We start from the raw sequence: 19,870 nt of genomic DNA, 5'->3' as shown, positions 1-19,870 counted from the left end.
TGAATATCGCACCTGAAATCGAGACTCAGATCAGGCAACCTTTTTCCGACCTTCTATTGTCCAATTTTGGTGAGCCTGTGCCAATTGTAGTCTCAGTTTCCTGTTCTTAGCTGACAGAAGTGGCACCTGGCGTGGTCTTCTGCTGCTCTAGCCCATCTGCTTCAAGACAAAACCAGAGAAAATTCCCAGCTCAACTCACCAACCAGTCTGCTTACCAACCAAATAACCTGTCCAACAGTATGCGCCCCTCAAGTAATACAAGGTGCCATGAAGTGGCCCTGCAGCATGTGTTTGCAAATGTGTGCTAACTAAACCCCTGTTTTTACTGCATACTGTTGGACAGGTTAATACTGTTTTTGTTACATAGTTACATAGTAGTTGAGGTTGAATAAAGACAACAGTCCATCCAGTTCAACCTGTGTAGGTGTGTGTGGATGTATTCATTTCCCATAACCCTGAATATTGTGATCTTTGCGATGCACGTCCAAGAGTCTTTTAAAAGTAGCTATACTCCCCGCAGTTACCACCAGTTGTGGAAGAGAGTTCCACAATCTTATCTCCCTTACAGTGAAAAACCCCTTAAGTAGCTTAAGGTTAAGTGCCGGGTCACACTGCCAAATGCGATACGCTGGGGGTGTCAATGAAATGTTAATGACACCCCCAGTTTGATTGCATATCGCAGTGTGAACCACTGTGCGATCCGATCCTGATGCGGCTGAAAAAATGCCTCATGTGCGACTTTTGTGCGGGTGCAGTGCGAATTTAGCCATACAAAGTGTATGGCTGAATTCGCACTGCACATCCGAACGCATGTAATATCGGAGCGCACAATCTCATTGTATGGCCTTGTGTCCTCTTACACTCCTTGAGACTAAATAGTTTTTTTCCTATGCTGAGATCACCATTGAGGTATTTGAAAAAATTGCTATCATGTCCCCTCTCAGACGTCTCTTCTCCAGGGAGAATAAATTAAGCACTTGTAATCGCTCCTCATAATATAGGTCCTCCAATCCCCTAATTAGTTTAGTTGTCCTTCTTTGGACTCTCTCCAGTTCCAGCACATCCTTTCTGAGGATTGGCGACCAGAACTGGACAGAGTACTCCAGATGTGGCTAGACCATGGTTTTATAAAGTGGTAGGGTTGTCTTTCATGCGTTTGCCTTTCCATGTGCTCCTTGCTGTGAAGGTCAGTTATAGATGGGGGCAGGGGCCATCTCTTTGTTACATCTGCTTCAAAGTTCGATGTGTTGTGCATTCAGAGATGGTATTCTGCATACCTTGGTTGTAACGAGTGGCGATTTGAGTTACTGTTGCCCTTTTATCATCTTGAACCAGTCTGCCCATTCACCTCTGACATCAACAAGGCATTTTCCTCCACACAACTGCCGCTCACTGGATATTTTCTCTATTTTTGGACTATTCTCTGTAAACTCGAGAGATGGTTGTGTTTGAAAATCACAGTAGATCAGCAGTTTTTGAAATACTCAGACCAGCCCGCATGGTACCAACTACAAAGTAATTTAAATCCCCTTTCTTCCCCATTCTGATGTTCAGTTTGAGCTTCAGCAAGTCGTCTTCACCATGTCTAGATGCAGACATGCATGAGTTGCTGCCATGTGATTGGTTGATTAGCAATTTGTGGTACCAAGCTATTGAACAGGTGTACCTAATAAAGTGGTCGGTGAGTGTATATAAGTATAGGTTTCAGCACTTTGTCAAAATAGGAGAGGAGTGAGAATGAGTTCTGGTCATGAGGGGACAATATTTCCTACATACATGTTACATCCTGTTCAATGAGGTCTAGCAATGGATACAGTATGGTAATCAGGTGTCTCCATGAGTCTCAGCGCCGGTTCACACTACCGCGACGCTACTATAGGTGGCGACCTCCGAGGTCGCGGTGCGAGCAGCGCGCCGCGACCTCGGAGCGGCCGCCACGGACTTCATAACATTGAAGTCTATGGCGGTCGCCTCAAAGAAGCTCCGGACCCTTTTTCTAGGTCGGAGCGACTTGTGTCGCTCCTATTAGAACGGGTCCGTATCTTCCCTATGGGAGGCGACCTGTGAGGCGACCAGGACGCCTCACAGGTCGCCCTAGTGTGAACCGGCACTAAAATGTCTGAAAAACAGATTACTTGGATTAGTGTAAAATTTGAATACAATGGCAAGTTTTTGGTTCAGTTCAGATTTTAGATCTTTGGAAGAATTTTTGTAGTTGGGATTAGAGACCCAATTCATAAAAAGGTAAGGAGGAGTGGATGAGGAAGGAGAGGAATAAGAGGGAGAAAGGAAGAGAAGAAAATAAGGGAGGAGAGGAAGAAGAAGTTGAAGAGAGAGTGACAAGGGAGAAATGACAGCCGGGAAGTAGGAAAAAGAAGAGGGGGAGAGAAGAGGAAGAAGAGAGGGGAGAGAGGCAGAGGAGAGGAGAGAAAGAAGAGAGGGGAGAGAGGCAGAGGAAGCAGGAGAAGAGGGAGAGAAGAGGAAGAAGAAGGGGGGAGAGAGGAAGAGGAGAGGAAGAGGAGGGGGGAGATAGAAGGAGGAAAGGAAGATGGAGAATTAAGGAAGAAGAAGATGGAGTAGAGACAAAGAAAAAGAGTGAGAAGAGGAAGGAGAAGAGGGAGAGGAGAGAAAGAAGAACAGAGAGAGGAGAGGGAAAGGAGAGTAAAAAGAACAGACAGTGGGGAGTGTGAGGAGAGGGAGGGGGGGGGGGTAAAAAGAAGAAGTGGAAGATAAAGAGGGGAAAATTAGGGAGCAGAAAGGTGAGGGGGAGGGTAGAAAGGAAAAGAAGAAGCAATTGTAGAAGAAAAGGGGAGGAAGAAGAAAAGGAGGAAGAAATGGAGAAGAGAGAAAGCAGAGGGAGAAGAAGAGGGGGAGAAGATAAAGAGAGAGGAGAGGAAAAAGATGGAGGAGAGGAATAAGGGGAGAGGAAAGAAAGAACAGGAAGATGATAAATAGGAATGAAAGGGGGAAAGGAGGAAGAAAAAAGAAGATGATTGAAAGAAAGAGGTGGCAAAGATATGGAGAGGAGAGGAGGAGGAAATAGAAAAGAAAAGAAGGGATTGGAAAAAGGAGAAGAAATGGAGAAAAAGAATAAGAAGAGGAGGGAAGGACAAAGAGGAGAGTTGGGCAAATATGAGGGGAGAAGAAAGGGAGAGGAGAGAAAGCAGAGGGAGAAGAAGAGGAGGATAGGAGGTTGAAGAGGGGGAGATGAGAGGAAAAAGAGGGAGGAGAGGAAGAAGAAGAGAAGGAGTGGAGAGAGAGAACAGGAAGATGAAGAATATAAATAAAGGGAGTGAAGAGGGGGGTGGGGGAAAGGAGATGATCAAAAGAAGAAGGAGGAGAAGAGACAAAGAGGAAAAAGAAAATAAGGTATTGGAAGAAGGAAAAGAAAGGGAGAAAAAGAAGAGTAATAAGAAGAGGAGGGGAGGACAAAAAGGTGAGGTGGACAAAGATGAGAGGAGAGAAAGAGAGAGAGTTAGAAGAAGATGGAGAGATAGAGAAAAGGAAAGGGGAGATAAAGAGTGTGAGGAAGAGGAAAAAGGAGTGTGAGATGAAAGAATATAAATTGAAAAATGATAAGCCAGAGGGAGAAGAAAAGGTAAAGAAAACAAGAAGATGAGAAAAGAGAGATAGGATAGGGAGATAAGGAATGAGAGGAAAAGGAGAGGGAGAAAAAGAGGAAATAAGAGGAGATGGGGGATAAAAGAGAAAGGAGGAAGGAGAGGGAGAAGCAGAAGAAAGAAAAGGATATAAAGAAAAAGAAGAGAGAAAAGGAGGGGATGTAGAGCAATGGAAATGGAGAGGAGAAACAGGAGAAGAAGAAGAAGGAAAGGGAGAGGAAAGAAGAGGAGACGGAAAATTAGAGGGGAAGGAAATGCCGAAGAAGAGGAGAGGAGATAGAGGAGAAGAAGAAGGAAAGGGAGAGGAAAGAAGAGGAGATTGAGAATTGGAGGGGAAGGAGATTGAGAAGAAGAGGAGAGGATAAAGAGGAGAAGAAGGAAAGGGAGAGGAAAGAAGAGGAGATGGAGAATTAGAGGGGAAGGAGATGGCGAAGAAGAGGAGAGGAGATAGAGGAGAAGAAGGAAAGGGAGAGGAAAGAAGAGGATATGGAAAATTGGAGGGGAATGAGATGGAGAAGAAGAGGAGAGGAGAAGAAGAAGGAAAGGGAGAGGAAAGAAGAGGGGATGGAGAATTAGAGGGGAAGGAGATGGAGAAGAAGAGGAGAGGAGATAGAGGAGAAGATGAAGGAAAGGGAGAGGAAAGAAGAGGAGATGGAAAATTAGAGGGGAAGTAGATGGAGTAGAAGAGGAGAAGAAAAAGGAAAGGGTGAGGAAAGAAAAGGAGATGGAGCATTATAGGGGAAGGAGATGGAGAAGAAGATGAGAGGAGAAAGAGGAGAAGAAGAAGAAGGAAAGGGAGAGGAAAGAAGAGGAGATGGAGAATTAGAGGGTAAGGAGATGGAGAAGAAGAGGAGAGGAGAAAGAGGAGAAGAAGAAGGAAAGGGAGATGAAAGAAGAGGAGATGGAGAATTAGAGGGGAAGGAGATGGAGAAGAAGTGAACAGGAGAGGAGAAAGAGGAGAAGAAGAAGGAAAGGGAGAGGAAAGAAGAGGAGATGGGGAATTAGAGGGGAAGGATATGGAGAAGAAGAGGAGATGAAGAAAGAAAGGTGAGAAAGAGAAGATGGAGAGCAGAGTACTGGAAGAGGAGAGGAGGAATATTAGGAAGAGGAAATGACAGTAGAAGAAGATGGGCAGGAAGAGAGAGGAGAAGGAAAAGATGGGGGGGGGGGGGAAGAGGAGAAAAGGAGGGGAGAAAAAAAAAGAAAAGAGGGAGAGCAGGGTACTGGAAGAGGAGAGGAGGAAGCAGAGAGAAAAAGAAAGAGGAAATGCAGAGGCAGATGGAGAAAGAATAGAGGAAGAGTATTGGAAGAGGAGATGAGGAAAAGGGGAGAAAGTGAAGAGGGAGAGGAAAGGAGGGAGATAAGGGGGAGGAAGAAGAAAAAATAATAGGTAGAAGAGAGGGAGGAGAGGGAGAATAAGAAGAGCCTAGAATTTGCTGGGTAGCTCACTCAGCATCTCTCAACCTCATGGCAGGCAGATGCACAGATGAGTGTCTCACACACAGGATTGTGTACCATGACTGGTGAAATGAAGGATGAGGATGATGAATGTGTCTCACACACACAGGATTGTGTACCATATGACTGGTGAAATGAAGGATGATGAATGTGTCTCACTGTCACACACACAGGATTGTGCACCATATGACTGGTGAAATGAAGGATGGGGATGATGAATGTGTCTCACACACAGGATTGTGCACCATATGACTGGTGAAATGAAGGATGAGGATGATGAATGTGTCTCACACACACACAGGATTGTGCACCATATGACTGGTGAAATGAAGGATGAGGATGATGAATGTGTCTCACACACACACAGGATTGTGCACCATATGACTGGTGAAATGAAGGATGAGGATGATGAATGTGTCTCACACACACACAGGATTGTGCACCATATGACCGGTGAAATGAAGGATGAGGATGATGAATGTGTCTCACTGTCACACACACAGGATTGTGTACCATATGACTGGTGAAATGAAGGATGAGGATGATGAATGTGTCTCACACACACAGGATTGTGCACCATATGACTGGTGAAATGAAGGATGAGGATGATGAATGTGTCTCACACACACAGGATTGTGCACCATATGACCGGTGAAATGAAGGATGAGGATGATGAATGTGTCTCACTGTCACACACACAGGATTGTGTACCATATCACTGGTATAATGAAGGATGAGGATAATGAATGTGTCTCACACACACACAGGATTGTGCACCATATGACTGGTGAAATGAAGGATGAGGATGATGAATGTGTCTCACTGTCACACACACAGGATTGTGTACCATATGACTGGTGAAATGAAGGATGGGGATGATGAATGTGTCTCACACACACACAGGATTGTGCACCATATGACTGGTGAAATGAAGGATGAGGATGATGAATGTGTCTCACACACACACAGGATTGTGCACCATATGACTGGTGAAATGAAGGATGAGGATGATGAATGGGTCTCACACACACAGGATTGTGCACCATATGACTGGTGAAATGAAGGATGGGGATGATGAATGTGTCTCACACACAGGATTGTGCACCATATGACTGGTGAAATGAAGGATGAGGATGATGAATGTGTCTCACACACACAGGCTTGTGTACCATATGACTTGTGAAATGAAGGATGAGGATGATGAATGTGTCTCACACACACAGGATTGTGCACCATATGACTGGTGAAATGAAGGATGAGGATGATGAATGTGTCTCACACACACAGGCTTGTGTACCATATGACTTGTGAAATGAAGGATGAGGATGATGAATGTGTCTCACACACACAGGATTGTGCACCATATGACTTGTGAAATGAAGGATGAGGATGATGAATGTGTCTCACACACACACAGGATTGTGCACCATATGACTGGTGAAATGAAGGATGAGGATGATGAATGTGTCTCACACACACACAGGATTGTGTACCATATGACTGGTGAAATGAAGGATGAGGATGATAAATGTGTCGCAGTCTCGCAGACACACACACATGATTCAGGGGAGATGCTGTGCATCTTATGGTTGGTGTAATAAAGAATGAGGACAATATATGTGTCGCACACACAGGATTCAGAGATGAGGCTGTCACACCCAGGATGCCTCTAGAAATCTCTCCCACCCCCAGCACGATGCTTCTCATCATCAGGTCAGGTGTGGCGGAGAGATGCTCTGCATCTTCAGCTCTGATGATGCTTTGTGTCTACAAGGAGAAATGCTCTGCATCAGATGATGCCATGTGGAGCTATGTGTATATCATGTGATGTAGAATGAAATGTTCTGCAGGCTCTGGTCATGTGATGCAGGCTGCAATGCTCTGCTCAGGTGATCAGCTGACGCTCCTCAGTAGGGGTGACGTTCTGCAGAGAGCAGATCTGTGCAGTCTCTAGGTGCAATCATCTGCAGACAATGATCAGCTGATGCCCCTCCTCCTCTGTGGCCCAGAAGTGATGCTCTGCAGCCTCTGGTCATGTGATGCTCTGCAGACAATGATCAGCTGATGCTCTGCCCATTCCTCCTCCCGGTCCCTCCCGGAGCCCCGATCTGTTCGGACGATCCCCAGCAGCAGCAATCCCGGATGGCTTCTCCGTCCTCCTCCTCCTCCCCTCCCCCGGGCGGGCCCCTGATGGAGGAGGGCGGGGTCCCTCTCACCTGTCACAGGTACACTCAGCCACCCGCTGGGCCCCTCCCCCCTCCGGAGACTCGCATCACCCCGGGGGCCACCATGGGGGCCACACGCTTCTCCCGGCTGCTGAGCAACCTGCGGAGGCTTCCGATCCGATACCAACTGCTGGGGGGCCCCGAGCTCAAAGACGAGGTCAGTAGGGGGGGCAGTGATGGGGGTGCATATAATCAGTGGGGTGTTAGTGTTATATTTGGGGTGTAAATCAGTGGGGTGTCAGTATTATATGTGGGGTGTATATAATCAGTGAGTGGGCTGTCAGTATTATATGTGGGGTGTATATAATCAGTGGGGTGTCAGTATTATATGTGGGGTGTATATAATCAGTGGGGTGTATATTATAAATGGGGTGTATTGTATATAATCAGTGGGACTGTCAGTATTATATGTGGGGTGTATATAATCAGTGGGGTGTCCATATTATATGTGGGGTGTATATAATCAGTGAGTGTGCTGTCAGTATTATATGTGGGGTGTATATAATCAGTGAGTGTGCTGTCATTATTATATGTGGGGTGTATATAATCAGTGGGGTGTATATTATAAATGGGGTGTATTGTATATAATCAGTGGGACTGTCAGTATTATATGTGGGGTCAGGTGTATATTGTAAATGGGGTGTTCGTATTATATGTGGGATGTATATTATCAGTGGGGTTTTCAGTATTATATGTGAGATGTATATAATCAGTGAGGTGTCAGTATTATATGTGGGGTGCATATAATCAGTGAGGTGTCAGTATTATATGTGGGGTGCATATAATCAGTGAGGTGTCCGTATTATACATGGGGTGCATATAATCAGTGGGGTGTCCGTATTATATGTGGGGTGTATATAATCAGTGGGGTGTCCATATTATATGTGGGGTGTATATAATCAGTGGGGTGTCCGTATTATACATGGGGTGCATATAATCAGTGGGGTGTCTGTATTATATGTGGGATGTATATAATCGTGGGGTCCGTATTATATGGGGGGTGCATATTATCAGGGGGGTGTCTGTATTATATGTGGGGTGCATATAATCAGTGGGGTGTCCATATTATATGTGGGGTGTATATAATCAGTGGGGTGTCCATATTATATGTGGGGTGCATATAATCAGTGGGGTGTCCGTATTATACATGGGGTGCATATAATCAGTGGGGTGTCTGTATTATATGTGGGGTGTATATAATCAGTGGGGTGTCCATATTATATGTGGGGTGTATATAATCAGTGGGGTGTCCGTATTATACATGGGGTGCATATAATCAGTGGGGTGTCTGTATTATATGTGGGATGTATATAATCAGTGGGGTCCGTATTATATGGGGGGTGCATATTATCAGGGGGGTGTCTGTATTATATGTGGGGTGTATATAATCAGGGGGGTGTCTGTATTATATGGGGGGTGTATATAATCAGTGAGGTGTCCGTATTATATGTGGGATGTATATAATCAGTGGGGTCCGTATTATATGGGGGGTGCATATTATCAGGGGGGTGTCTGTATTATATGTGGGGTGTATATAATCAGTGGGGTGACCGTGTCTGTATTATATGGGGGGTGTATATAATCAGTGAGGTGTCCATATTATATGTGGGATGTATATAATCAGTGGGGTGTCAGTATTATACGTGGGGTGTATAATCATTGGGGTGTATATTTTCAGTGGAGGTGTCAGCATTATATTTGGGGGTGTATAAAATTAAATAAGTGCGCAGGATCAATAGTGTGAATAGCTGCAACCTTCGAACCAAATGGTGATAAAATTGTGTAGAAAAGAAATCAGGTGCGCTAAAATTCACTAGTGTCACAAATCAGGAAAAGGTGTGACACTATAATGAGTGTCCCCCATATACCTGTGATGTGTTTCCAAAATTGATGTGCACTTGAACGGGTGTACAGTAAATACTATGCACCCTGGTGCATATACTTGGGTGTGTTATGGTGAATAGGTGATGATAAATGGATAATGTGATACCAACATAAACCAACAAAGTGCACAAGTAATTCAAAGAAAAAGTGTACAATATTTCAATGGTTGCCACCTCAGTGTATAGTCCATATACATATAAAAGTGCATAAAGTCCCAATCGTCCCCTCACAGGCTAAAGTAAAATCCACTCTGTGGGTTCCTCTAGATCCGTGGGGTGCAGATGGGTTCCACCACCTTTGTGGGGATTAGCCCCTTACCATAGAGAAAAGAGGTTAAGGACGGATAATCAGCCCAGTAGTGTCTTGGGAATTCAGGGAGGTCACCGTGAAATAATCAGATAGTAAGTGTGGCCTCTTACCGGATCACTCAAACCAAAAGGCGACTGTCTCACTGATCTTTCGGTGTCTCAACCCAATCCCGGTCCACTCTTGTTCTGGGTGTTACTCTCCGCACAGGTGAGGGCTTCCACGTGTATCTCACAGAAACAGAATCAGACCATAGCGCAGTACCTTTGACAATTTATTAAAACAAAAGTATCCAGTGCACTTACAGTTAGATGTTAACTAATGGACACAGGAAACCGATACCAATATTGGAGAGGCCGTGGCCGCCTGCAGTGCGGTCCTCGGCAACTTGCAATGACGATGCGGCGCTCCTCTGTGACGCGTTTCCACTAAACAGTCGTCTACGGAAATAGGAGTGATATTTGGGGGTGTATATTAGTGGGGGTATCAGTATTTGTAGGATATGTATATTATCAGTAGGGGTGTCAGTATTCTATATGGGGTGTATATTATCAGTAGGGGTGTCAGTAGTATATGTACGGAGTATGCATTATCAGTCAGTATTGTATGTGGGGTGTATATTATCAATAGAGGTTTCAGGATTATATGTGGGGTGTATACATTATCACTGGGGTGTCCAGATTATATAAGGTGTGTGTATATACTCCTTATGGTGTCAGGATTATATTTGGGGGGTGTATATTATCAGTGGGGTGTCAGGATTATATTTGGGGGGTGTATATTATCAGTGGGGTGTCAGGATTTTATGTTGTGCTTGTATTATTAGAGGGGGGCATTACTATACTGTATGTGGGTTATCTGTATTTATTGTGGGGTGTATATTATCAGTGGGGGTGCCAATATTTATTGTGGGGTGTGTAGATTGTTAGGACAGGGTTGCCAGTATTATACCCAATGATATTACTGTCCTATGTTCCTGAAGATAAAGGGGTCCTCCACTTTCAAATATTTCTTTGGGGGGGGGGTATCTGTAGGCATATTGCCCACCATCACACACTATTAATGTTTTACATTTATATAGCGTTGACATATACTGTGGTGTCACATATCTGGAGTATTGCAGGGTGAGCTGTGACCATCATTAGCAGCTCCTTCCATAAAGCCATTTTCTGATTCCAGTATTTTAGGTTATTTGTCATTTGTGAATTCAGGTCCTCTTCCTGGGACTGGTTGGCAGTGTGATGACAGGCGGTAATGACTGGTTGGCTGTATGATGACAGGCGGTAATGACTGGTTGGCTGTATGATGACAGGCAAAAATGACTGGTTGGCAGTGTGATGACAGGCGGTAATGACTGGTTGGCTGTATGATGACAGGCGGTAATGACTGGTTGGCTGTATGATGACAGGCGGTAATGACTGGTTGGCTGTATGATGACAGGCGGTAATGACTGGTTGGCTGTGTGATGACAGGCGGTAATGACTGGTTGGTTGTGTGATGACAGGCGGTAATGACTGGTTGGCTGTGTGATGACAGGTGGTAATGACTGGTTGGCTGTGTGATGACAGGCGGTAATGACTGGTTGGCTGTATGATGACAGGCGGTAATGGCTGGTTGGCTGTATGATGACAGGCGGTAATGGCTGGTTGGCTGTATGATGACAGGCGGTAATGACTGGTTGGCTGTATGATGACAGGCGGTAATGACTGGTTGGCTGTATGATGACAGGCGGTAATGACTGGTTGGCTGTATGATGACAGGCGGTAATGACTGGTTGGCTGTATGATGACAGGCGGTAATGACTGGTTGGCTGTATGATGACAGGCGGTAATGGCTGGTTGGCTGTATGATGACAGGCGGTAATGACTGGTTGGCTGTATGATGACAGGGGACCTGTTTTTGTTTTGTTTTTTCAGCTTCAGTACCACTTTCACTTACAGGCCTCCTCCCAACTCCCACCTTGTGAATGGACATTTAAAGGAAAAGCAGCACACTAATGATCTCATCTGTCTCTCTGCCCTTTCCTCCTATCAGCATGCTCCTTGTCAGCAAATGAACTGACTGGCTCTTTGTGTTACTTCTCCCTCTCCCTTTCTGAGCTCTGCTCTACAGGGACTGCGAGAAGGTGCCTACACTGCTTGTATTTTAAAAATCCACTTAATACAGAGCCGCATTCATGTGCATAATTTATATCTGCTTTGAGTTCAACTTAAGGCGGCACCGGCATTTTTGCATGATGTTACAAAGTTATCTGTCAGTGCATTCCTTTCTGCGAGGACAAATGCTTCTAACAGACAAATACATGTGTGGCATCACAAATCTATATGTCACTGCATTCCTTCCTGTGAGGACCAATGTGTATAACTGCCAAGTGCATGTGAAGAAATTTGAGTCTTTGCTCCTGTGTGCGGACCTTTCTTCTCCTATGCAAGTCGTGACTGAGCATACCGACCCAGGACAATAAAAACTTGTGGGTCTGACCCCTTTCCCGTTGCGCATAGGGCAGCCCATTCAAGTGACAAGCAAAAACGCTCCAAAAAGTCGTGTTGCTGAAATGCTAAGATGTGAACGTGGCCTTAGAGGGCAGTTTATGTCCAATCTGATCTGTGATTGACATGGCTGAAAAGCAAAGACCGGCACTAGAACTACAAGGCAGTGTCGTGCTGGATGAAAAATACTGATAATAGCATTTTTGTGACGGCTTCTAGTAGCATTTTAGTAGCTTTAGGCTCCATGCACACTATCATGTTTTTAAGCTCCTAGAAGCTGTTATTAGCATTATTTTTTTCTGCTCCTAGAAGCTAATAGTGTTATCCTATGTGTTCATGCACACTACTTTTAGGCCAGGGGCGTAACTACAGGGGTTGCAGGGGTTGCAATTGCAACCGGGCCCCATGCTCCAAGCGGCCTGTGCGTCTCCCCTGTACACCTGGACAGGAGAGGGGGGGGGGGGGGCAGCATGTAGGGAAATCACTGTCCTCCTTTTTCCTCCTGTAGCTGCAGGAGGAGAATAGAGGAGATTGGTTCCTCTGTTTGCTGTCCCCACCACTCCTCCTATCCAGTTCACTTGTGTTTTGCTGTCTTTGGGCCCCTGTGTGCTCCCCTGGTTCCCCCCCCTACTTTGCTGCCCCCCGTGCTTCCTTCCCTCTCCTGCCGACTGCTGCAGGGGATGTGTCACTATAGAGAACCAGGAAGGGGTCGGTAAATATGTAATTTACCAGCTCCTTCCTTTTCTGAATGGACAGAGTCATAGTCAGTGACATTGTAAAAAAAAAAATAAAATGATAAAAAATAATACAATTAAAATACCAAAAAATAAAAACTACTGACACCAGTGGGTGAACTTCCAGGATCGCAAAGGTCACACTTGCGACCGGGTCCTGGCATTCCACCACCGTGGGGAGACCCCAAGATGGCAGGAAGGGGGCCCATTGCAGAACTTGTGATAAAGGGCCCCGCAACAACACTAAAGGACCCCAGGATCAGTGGGAAGAGTCCCAGGCTTAAAGGGAAGGGCCCCGGCCAGGGGTTCGGGGGGCCCTTCATTGTTTCTGGCATCGGGACCCTGAGATTCTAGTTACACCTCTGATGAAAGCTATTAGCATTTGTTGCGCTTCAGCTTCTAGGAGCAGAAAAAAAACAAATAGTTGGAACCTATACACAATCTGCACCTACCCCTGGGAATAGGAATTTTTCTCTATATACATTCTGAATAAGTGGCTTTATCAATACAGCTAAGTTGAAAAGGATTCCTTCTTTTTTTGTGGGACCTAGTTCATATCCTTCCTCCTAGAGATCAGTATGACCCAGGGGGTTATTGGCTGTCCCGGCCTGTGAGGTCTCTACCTTGTGGTCGAGATTTTATGCATGCGGGTCTTTTTCTTAGATAAGTACTATGTGGTCTCCATAGCCCTGAGAAAGCGACATGTGAAACGCGTTGGCACTGGAGGACTTCTTCTCTTAGTGCTATCGCTGTGGTCATACCCACATGATATTTTAATGGGGTTTTATTTGGCTATGTTTATAGCTGTAGTGTGTTATTTTATGTCTAAATACATTTTGTTATACTTTTTATTATACAACTTTGTACTCTCCTTTTACTGGCCTATACAATCGGGTTATCCATTTGGGGGTTTCCCTAATTTTCCTTCCTTCTTCTTTTTTTTTTTTTTTTTTAGAGTTTATTGGAGCATTTGTTCCAGCAGAATAAAATGCTGAATGCTCTTAAAAGCGGATATCCGGCCAAAATTATTTATTTTTTTACCTAAAAATACCCCTAGAATAGTCAGGGCTATTGCTATCCTCTAAACTGTCCCGTTTAGTGTACCTGCAGGATGAATTACTTACCTTGTGAAGTTCTTGTCCAGCGCGGCCATCTGTGGTGTGGGCAGTTGAAGCTGCAGTGTCCCACTTCCTGGATTTCGCGAGTCCCAGAATGCTATACCCTCGTCACTTCCGAGGCAGGCGCTTCATCCCACAGCTGCTTTCGCGTCATTAGGCATGCCCAGAAGCTGTTCTCCATCCATCGGCAGAGAATGACACGCCTGCACCGGTGTCCCTCGTCACTTCCGGTGCATGCGTGTCATCCCACAGCTGGTTCCGCGTCATTGGGCATGCCCAGAAGCTGTTCTCCATCCATTGGCAAAGAATGACGTGCCTGCACCGGTGTCCCTCGTCACTTCCGGTGCATGCGCGTCATCCCACAGCTGGTTCGGCGTCATTGGGCATGCCCAGAAGCTGTTCTCCATCCATTGGCAGAGAATGACGTGCCTCCACTGGTGTCCCTCGTCAGTTCTGGTGCATGCGCGTCATCCCACAGCTGGTTCCGCGTCATTGGGCATGCCCAGAAGCTGTTCTCCATCCATCGGCAGAGAATGACACGCCTCCACCGGTGTCCCTCGTCAGTTCTGGTGCAGGCGCGTCATCCCACAGCTGGTTCTGCATCTGTGCATGCCCAGAAGCTGTTCTCCATCCATCGGCAGAGAATGACGTGCCTGCACCGGAAGTGACGAGGGACACCGGTGCAGGCGCATTGACTCCTGGGATTGATGACACTCCTCTCCCAGGAGTCAATGCAAAGCAGGAAATGACGTCGGCGGCCGCATAAGGAGGAAGTGGGAGGAAGGTAAGTTATTTTTCATTAAAAAAAAAAAAAAGGTAAGGGAACATAAAAAAAAAAAAATAGCCAAATCGAGTTTAGATAGGGAAATAGATATATATGCATGATGTGAAGTTCAAAATTAGGGTGGAACTCCACTTTAAGGGCTACTAAGCTTTTTTTTTTTTTTTTTTTTTTAAGCTTTTTTTTTTTCTTCATGTACTGCAAAAACTCTAATAAAATGCTAATGCTCCTAAAAGCTTTAGGCTCCATGCACACTAGCGTTTTCCATAAGCTCAAAAAAAGCTTTTAGAAGCATTAGCATTTTATTAGCATTTTTGCAGTACATAAAGGAAAAAAAAAAGCTAAAAAAAAAAAAAAAATCTGTTAGCATTTTAGAAGCAGTTAGGAGCATTCAGCTTTTTTTCTGCTTGAAAAACACTCAAAGAAACTCTACAAAAACATTTTTTTTTTTTTCTGCTCCTAGACGCTGAAGTTATAAAAATGCTAAGAGCCCAAAGTAGTGTGCATGGACGCATAGGATAATATTATTTACTTCTAGGGGCAGAGAAAAGTAGTGTGCATGGACGCATAGGATAATATTTACTTCTAGGAGCAGAGAAAACAATGCTAATAGATTCTAGGAGCTTAAAAAACACGAGTGTGCATGGAGCCGAACTTGCTAATGAATTATAATTTGGCGCCCAGCGCGGAGTTCTCATTTAAATTAGGTTATCACATAAAGGTGACAGTTGACGGTGACAGTTGACCAATTGCAAATACAGGGAGAAATCCACATTTGTCCACAATTCACACGGTGAAGGCTGAGCAGGAATACAATGTTCTGTTTGCTCTCCTGTCCATAGCCAACACAGTCAGATCTGGAGAACAATTGCCTGCGATAACGTTATCAATAACATTCCGCAACCCTTTTATTACTTTCTAGCTGTGTGCTTTGTTAGCTGAAGGAGGATTACTGGTGTCCTCAGTAATGGACAGGGTGGGCAGGAGGTCACCTGTGTGTAGGAAAATAGTCCCCTCCCCCCATGGCACTACACTTGAGATATGGGCTCTGCCCACAGCCTGGCTCCCTCTGCAGTGTGGGATGACAGTTCCATGCCCAGAAAAGATGTTTTAGTAAATGTGATTTTTTTTTTTTGATTTTTTTTTTTTATGGTGGACAATGATGTTTGATTTCATTGGCCATTAAGGAGAGAACAGGCATGCCTTGTTTCTGGAATGTTCTATACTATACACTTGCACCTTCCATGCAGGCATTTTTTGCCATGTTCCTTCCCATTCAAGTGGATAAAAGATCAGATTGCATTTTGCTTTTTTTGCTGCGTAACAAAGAACTGATTGAGCTGTTGTATCCCGCGTGGAACTCTCCGCTAAGGGACAATGGCAAAGGGACAATGGCGAAGCTGCTTGTTGTAGGCAGATTTGTGGCTTTGCTCTTTTACATCGTTTTTTTAGGATTACAGACCCCAATGGATCACTTGGTATGACCCCCCCCTCCCCTCCTTTTACCAGACTATACACACCATCATCATCACCATCATCATCATCATCATCATCATCTCCAGTCCTATTCTGTACCAGAAGAGCTGGCCCATATTCATATAGAACAGAACCACAGAAAGGAAACAGTAAGGAGTTTTATTATTTGATATAAAAACAGTAAATGAGAAATGACACAATATAGCTATATCTAGAGAGATGTTTGCTGCACTTTGAGACACATCAAAGCATGGCATGGAGGTCCTGGTACTGCCAATGTTACTGGCATGTCATGTGACTCATCAAGTTACACTCCACTTTGATTTCAGGTTCATTAAATGATGCAGGGATCCGTTCTCATGCCCCCATTCTTCAGTTCCTATTACCCCCACCCTTTGGATTCTTTATCCCCCTCCCATCTTTTGGTTTCCTTACCTCCTCCCATCCTTTGGTTTCCTTACCCCCTCCCATACTTTGGTTTCCATGCCCCCCTCTCATCCTTTGATTTCCATGCCCCCTCCCATCCTTTGGTTTCCATGCCCCCCTCCCATCCTTTGGTTTCCATGCCCCCCTCCCATCCTTTGGTTTCCATGCCCCCCTCCCATCCTTTGGTTTCCATGCCCCCCTCCCATCCTTTGGTTTCCATGCCCCCCTCCCATCCTTTGGTTTCCATGCCCCCCTCCCATCCTTTGGTTTCCATGCCCCCCGCCCATCCTTTGGTTTCCATGCCCCCCGCCCATCCTTTGGTTTCCATGCCCCCCGCCCATCCTTTGGTTTCCATGCCCCCCGCCCATCCTTTGGTTTCCATGCCCCCCTCCCATCCTTTTGGTTTCTATACCCCCCCGTCTCCCATCCTTTTGGTTTCCATACCCTCCCCCCTCCCATCCTTTTGGTTTCCATACCCTCCCCCCTCCCATCCTTTTGGTTTCCATACACTCCCCCCGCCCATCCTTTTGGTTTCCATACCCTCCCCCCGCCCATCCTTTTGGTTTCCATACCCTCCCCCCGCCCATCCTTTTGGTTTCCATACCCTCCCCCCCACCATCCTTTTGGTTTCCATACCCCCCCTCCCATCCTTTTGGTTTCCATACCCCCCTCCCATCCTTTTGGTTTCCATACCCCCCCCCATCCTTTTGGTTTCCATATATCCTTTTGGTTTCCATACACCCCCCCTCCCATTCTTTTGGTTTCCATACCCCCTCCCATTCTTTTGGTTTCCATACCCCCTCCCATCCTTTGATTTCCATGCCCCCTCCCATCCTTTGGTTTCCATGCCCCCCTCCCATCCTTTGGTTGCCATGCCCCCCTCCCATCCTTTGGTTGCCATGCCCCCCTCCCATCCTTTGGTTTCCATGCCCCCCTCCCATCCTTTGGTTTCCATGCCCCCCTCCCATCCTTTGGTTTCCATGCCCGCCTCCCATTCTTTGGTTTCCATGCCCCCCTCTCATCCTTTGGTTTCCATGCCCCCCTCTCATCCTTTGGTTTCCATGCCCCCCTCTCATCCTTTGGTTTCCATGCCCCCCTCTCATCCTTTGGTTTCCATGCCCCCCTCTCATCCTTTGGTTTCCATGCCCCCCTCCCATCCTTTGGTTTTCATGCCCCCCTCCCATCCTTTGGTTTCCATGCCCCCCTCCCATCCTTTGGTTTCCATGCCCCCCTCCCATCCTTTGGTTTCCATGCCCCCCTCCCATCCTTTGGTTTCCATGCCCCCCTCCCATCCTTTGGTTTCCATGCCCCCCTCCCATCCTTTGGTTTCCATGCCCCCCTCCCATCCTTTGGTTTCCATGCCCCCCGCCCATCCTTTGGTTTCCATGCCCCCCGCCCATCCTTTTGGTTTCCATACCCTCCCCCCGCCCATCCTTTTGGTTTCCATACCCTCCCCCCTCCCATCCTTTTGGTTTCCATACCCTCCCCCCGCCCATCCTTTTGGTTTCCATACCCTCCCCCCGCCCATCCTTTTGGTTTCCATACCCTCCCCCCGCCCATCCTTTTGGTTTCCATACCCCCCCTCCCATCCTTTTGGTTTCCATACCCCCCTCCCATCCTTTTGGTTTCCATATATCCTTTTGGTTTCCATACCCCCCCCTCCCATTCTTTTGGTTTCCATACCCCCTCCCATCCTTTTGGTTTCCATATATCCTTTTGGTTTCCATACCCTCCCCCCTCCCATCCTTTTGGTTTCCATACCCTCCCCCCGCCCATCCTTTTGGTTTCCATACCCTCCCCCCGCCCATCCTTTTGGTTTCCATACCCTCCCCCCGCCCATCCTTTTGGTTTCCATACCCCCCCTCCCATCCTTTTGGTTTCCATACCCCCCTCCCATCCTTTTGGTTTCCATATATCCTTTTGGTTTCCATACACCCCCCCCTCCCATTCTTTTGGTTTCCATACCCCCCTCCCATCCTTTTGGTTTCCATACCCTCCCCCTCCCATCCTTTTGGTTTCCATACCCTCCCCCTCCCATCCTTTTGGTTTCCATACCCTCCCCCTCCCATCCTTTTGGTTTCCATACCCCCCTCCCATCCTTTTGGTTTCCATACCCCCCCTCCCATCCTTTTGGTTTCCATATATCCTTTTGGTTTCCATACCCCCCCTCCCATTCTTTTGGTTTCCATACCCCCCTTCCATCCTCTAGGTTTCCATACCCCCCCCCTCCCATTTCTTTGATTCCCATACCCCTGATTCTTTGGTTTCCATACCCTCCCCCTCCCATCCTTTTGGTTTCCATACCCCCCTCCCATCCTTTTGGTTTCCATACCCCCCCTCCCATCCTTTTGGTTTCCATATATCCTTTTGGTTTCCATACCCCCCCCTCCCATTCTTTTGGTTTCCATACCCCCCCTCCCATTCTTTTGGTTTCCATACCCCCCTTCCATCCTCTAGGTTTCCATACCCCCCCCCCCTCCCATTTCTTTGATTCCCATACCCCTGATTCTTTGGTTCCCATACCCTTCATCTTTGATTTCCCCCCACCATCTTTTGATTTCTATCCTCCCTCCATCCTTTGCTTTCCCTACCTTCATCTGACTCCACTTCTTCAGTTCCTATTACCCCCAATGCTTTGCTTCCAGACTACCCCATCTCTTGGCTTCCAGACGCCCATTCTTTAGCTCCCATACCCCTCATCCATTGATTTGCTAATATCCCTCATATCCTTTGATTTCCAAATCCCCCACCCTTTGATTTCCATACCCACTACACCACCACCCCCCCCTCCCCACACCGCCTTCCCCAATTCATTGCTCCCTATACTCCTCATCCTTTGATTCCCATACCCCTACCATCTTTTATATAGTCATATCCGCCATCGTTTGATTTCTATAACCCCACCCCCTATCCTTCTATTATCCCCCTCCCATTCTATGGTTTCTATACTCCACATCTTTTAGTTCATATAACCCCCCATCCTCTAATTCCCTACACCCCCCCCGAACCTTTGATTCCTTAACAACCCCTCATTCTTTGGTTCTTTGCCCCCCCCCCCAAAGTGGTAGCACTCAGCAGGTAACTAACAATCACTGTCTTACCCAGAAGAAATCTCATGACTGCAGGATGGGTGATGGCAGTAAATGAGTTTATTCTCTTGTCCTATTCCGCTGCCCCAGTGCCGTACATCGTCCTGGTTTATCTGTGTGGTCAGTGGCCTCCCATGTCACTCACCGAGGGACTCCGTGACAATCACTGGCATCCGGAGAATTCCGCTCCCTCCGGTCTCATATTTATTTTTCATTGTGAAAATGTAAGAAGAATCTGCGCTTGTGCATAAATTGTGTAAAAAT

At 46.3% G+C, this 19,870-nt stretch overlaps 1 protein-coding gene across 1 annotated transcript in view; it reads left to right on the top strand.

The window, feature by feature from the left end:
- The first annotated feature begins 6,946 nt into the window (after positions 1-6,946).
- ATP2C2 (ATPase secretory pathway Ca2+ transporting 2) overlaps positions 6,947-19,870 on the top strand; it is a 138,813-nt gene continuing 125,889 nt past the window's right edge. Inside the window, exon 1 of the mRNA XM_082270788.1 lies at positions 6,947-7,460. Within this exon, the coding sequence (XP_082126914.1) occupies positions 7,143-7,460 (318 nt within the window). The 5' untranslated portion in view covers positions 6,947-7,142. The remainder of the gene's footprint in view (positions 7,461-19,870) is intronic.

The sequence above is a fragment of the Pelophylax lessonae genome, assembly GCF_965119305.1.
Source record: "Pelophylax lessonae genome assembly, chromosome: 10".
NCBI classification, from domain to species: Eukaryota; Metazoa; Chordata; class Amphibia; order Anura; family Ranidae; genus Pelophylax; species Pelophylax lessonae.
This window is presented reverse-complemented; position numbering and strand designations above follow the sequence as displayed.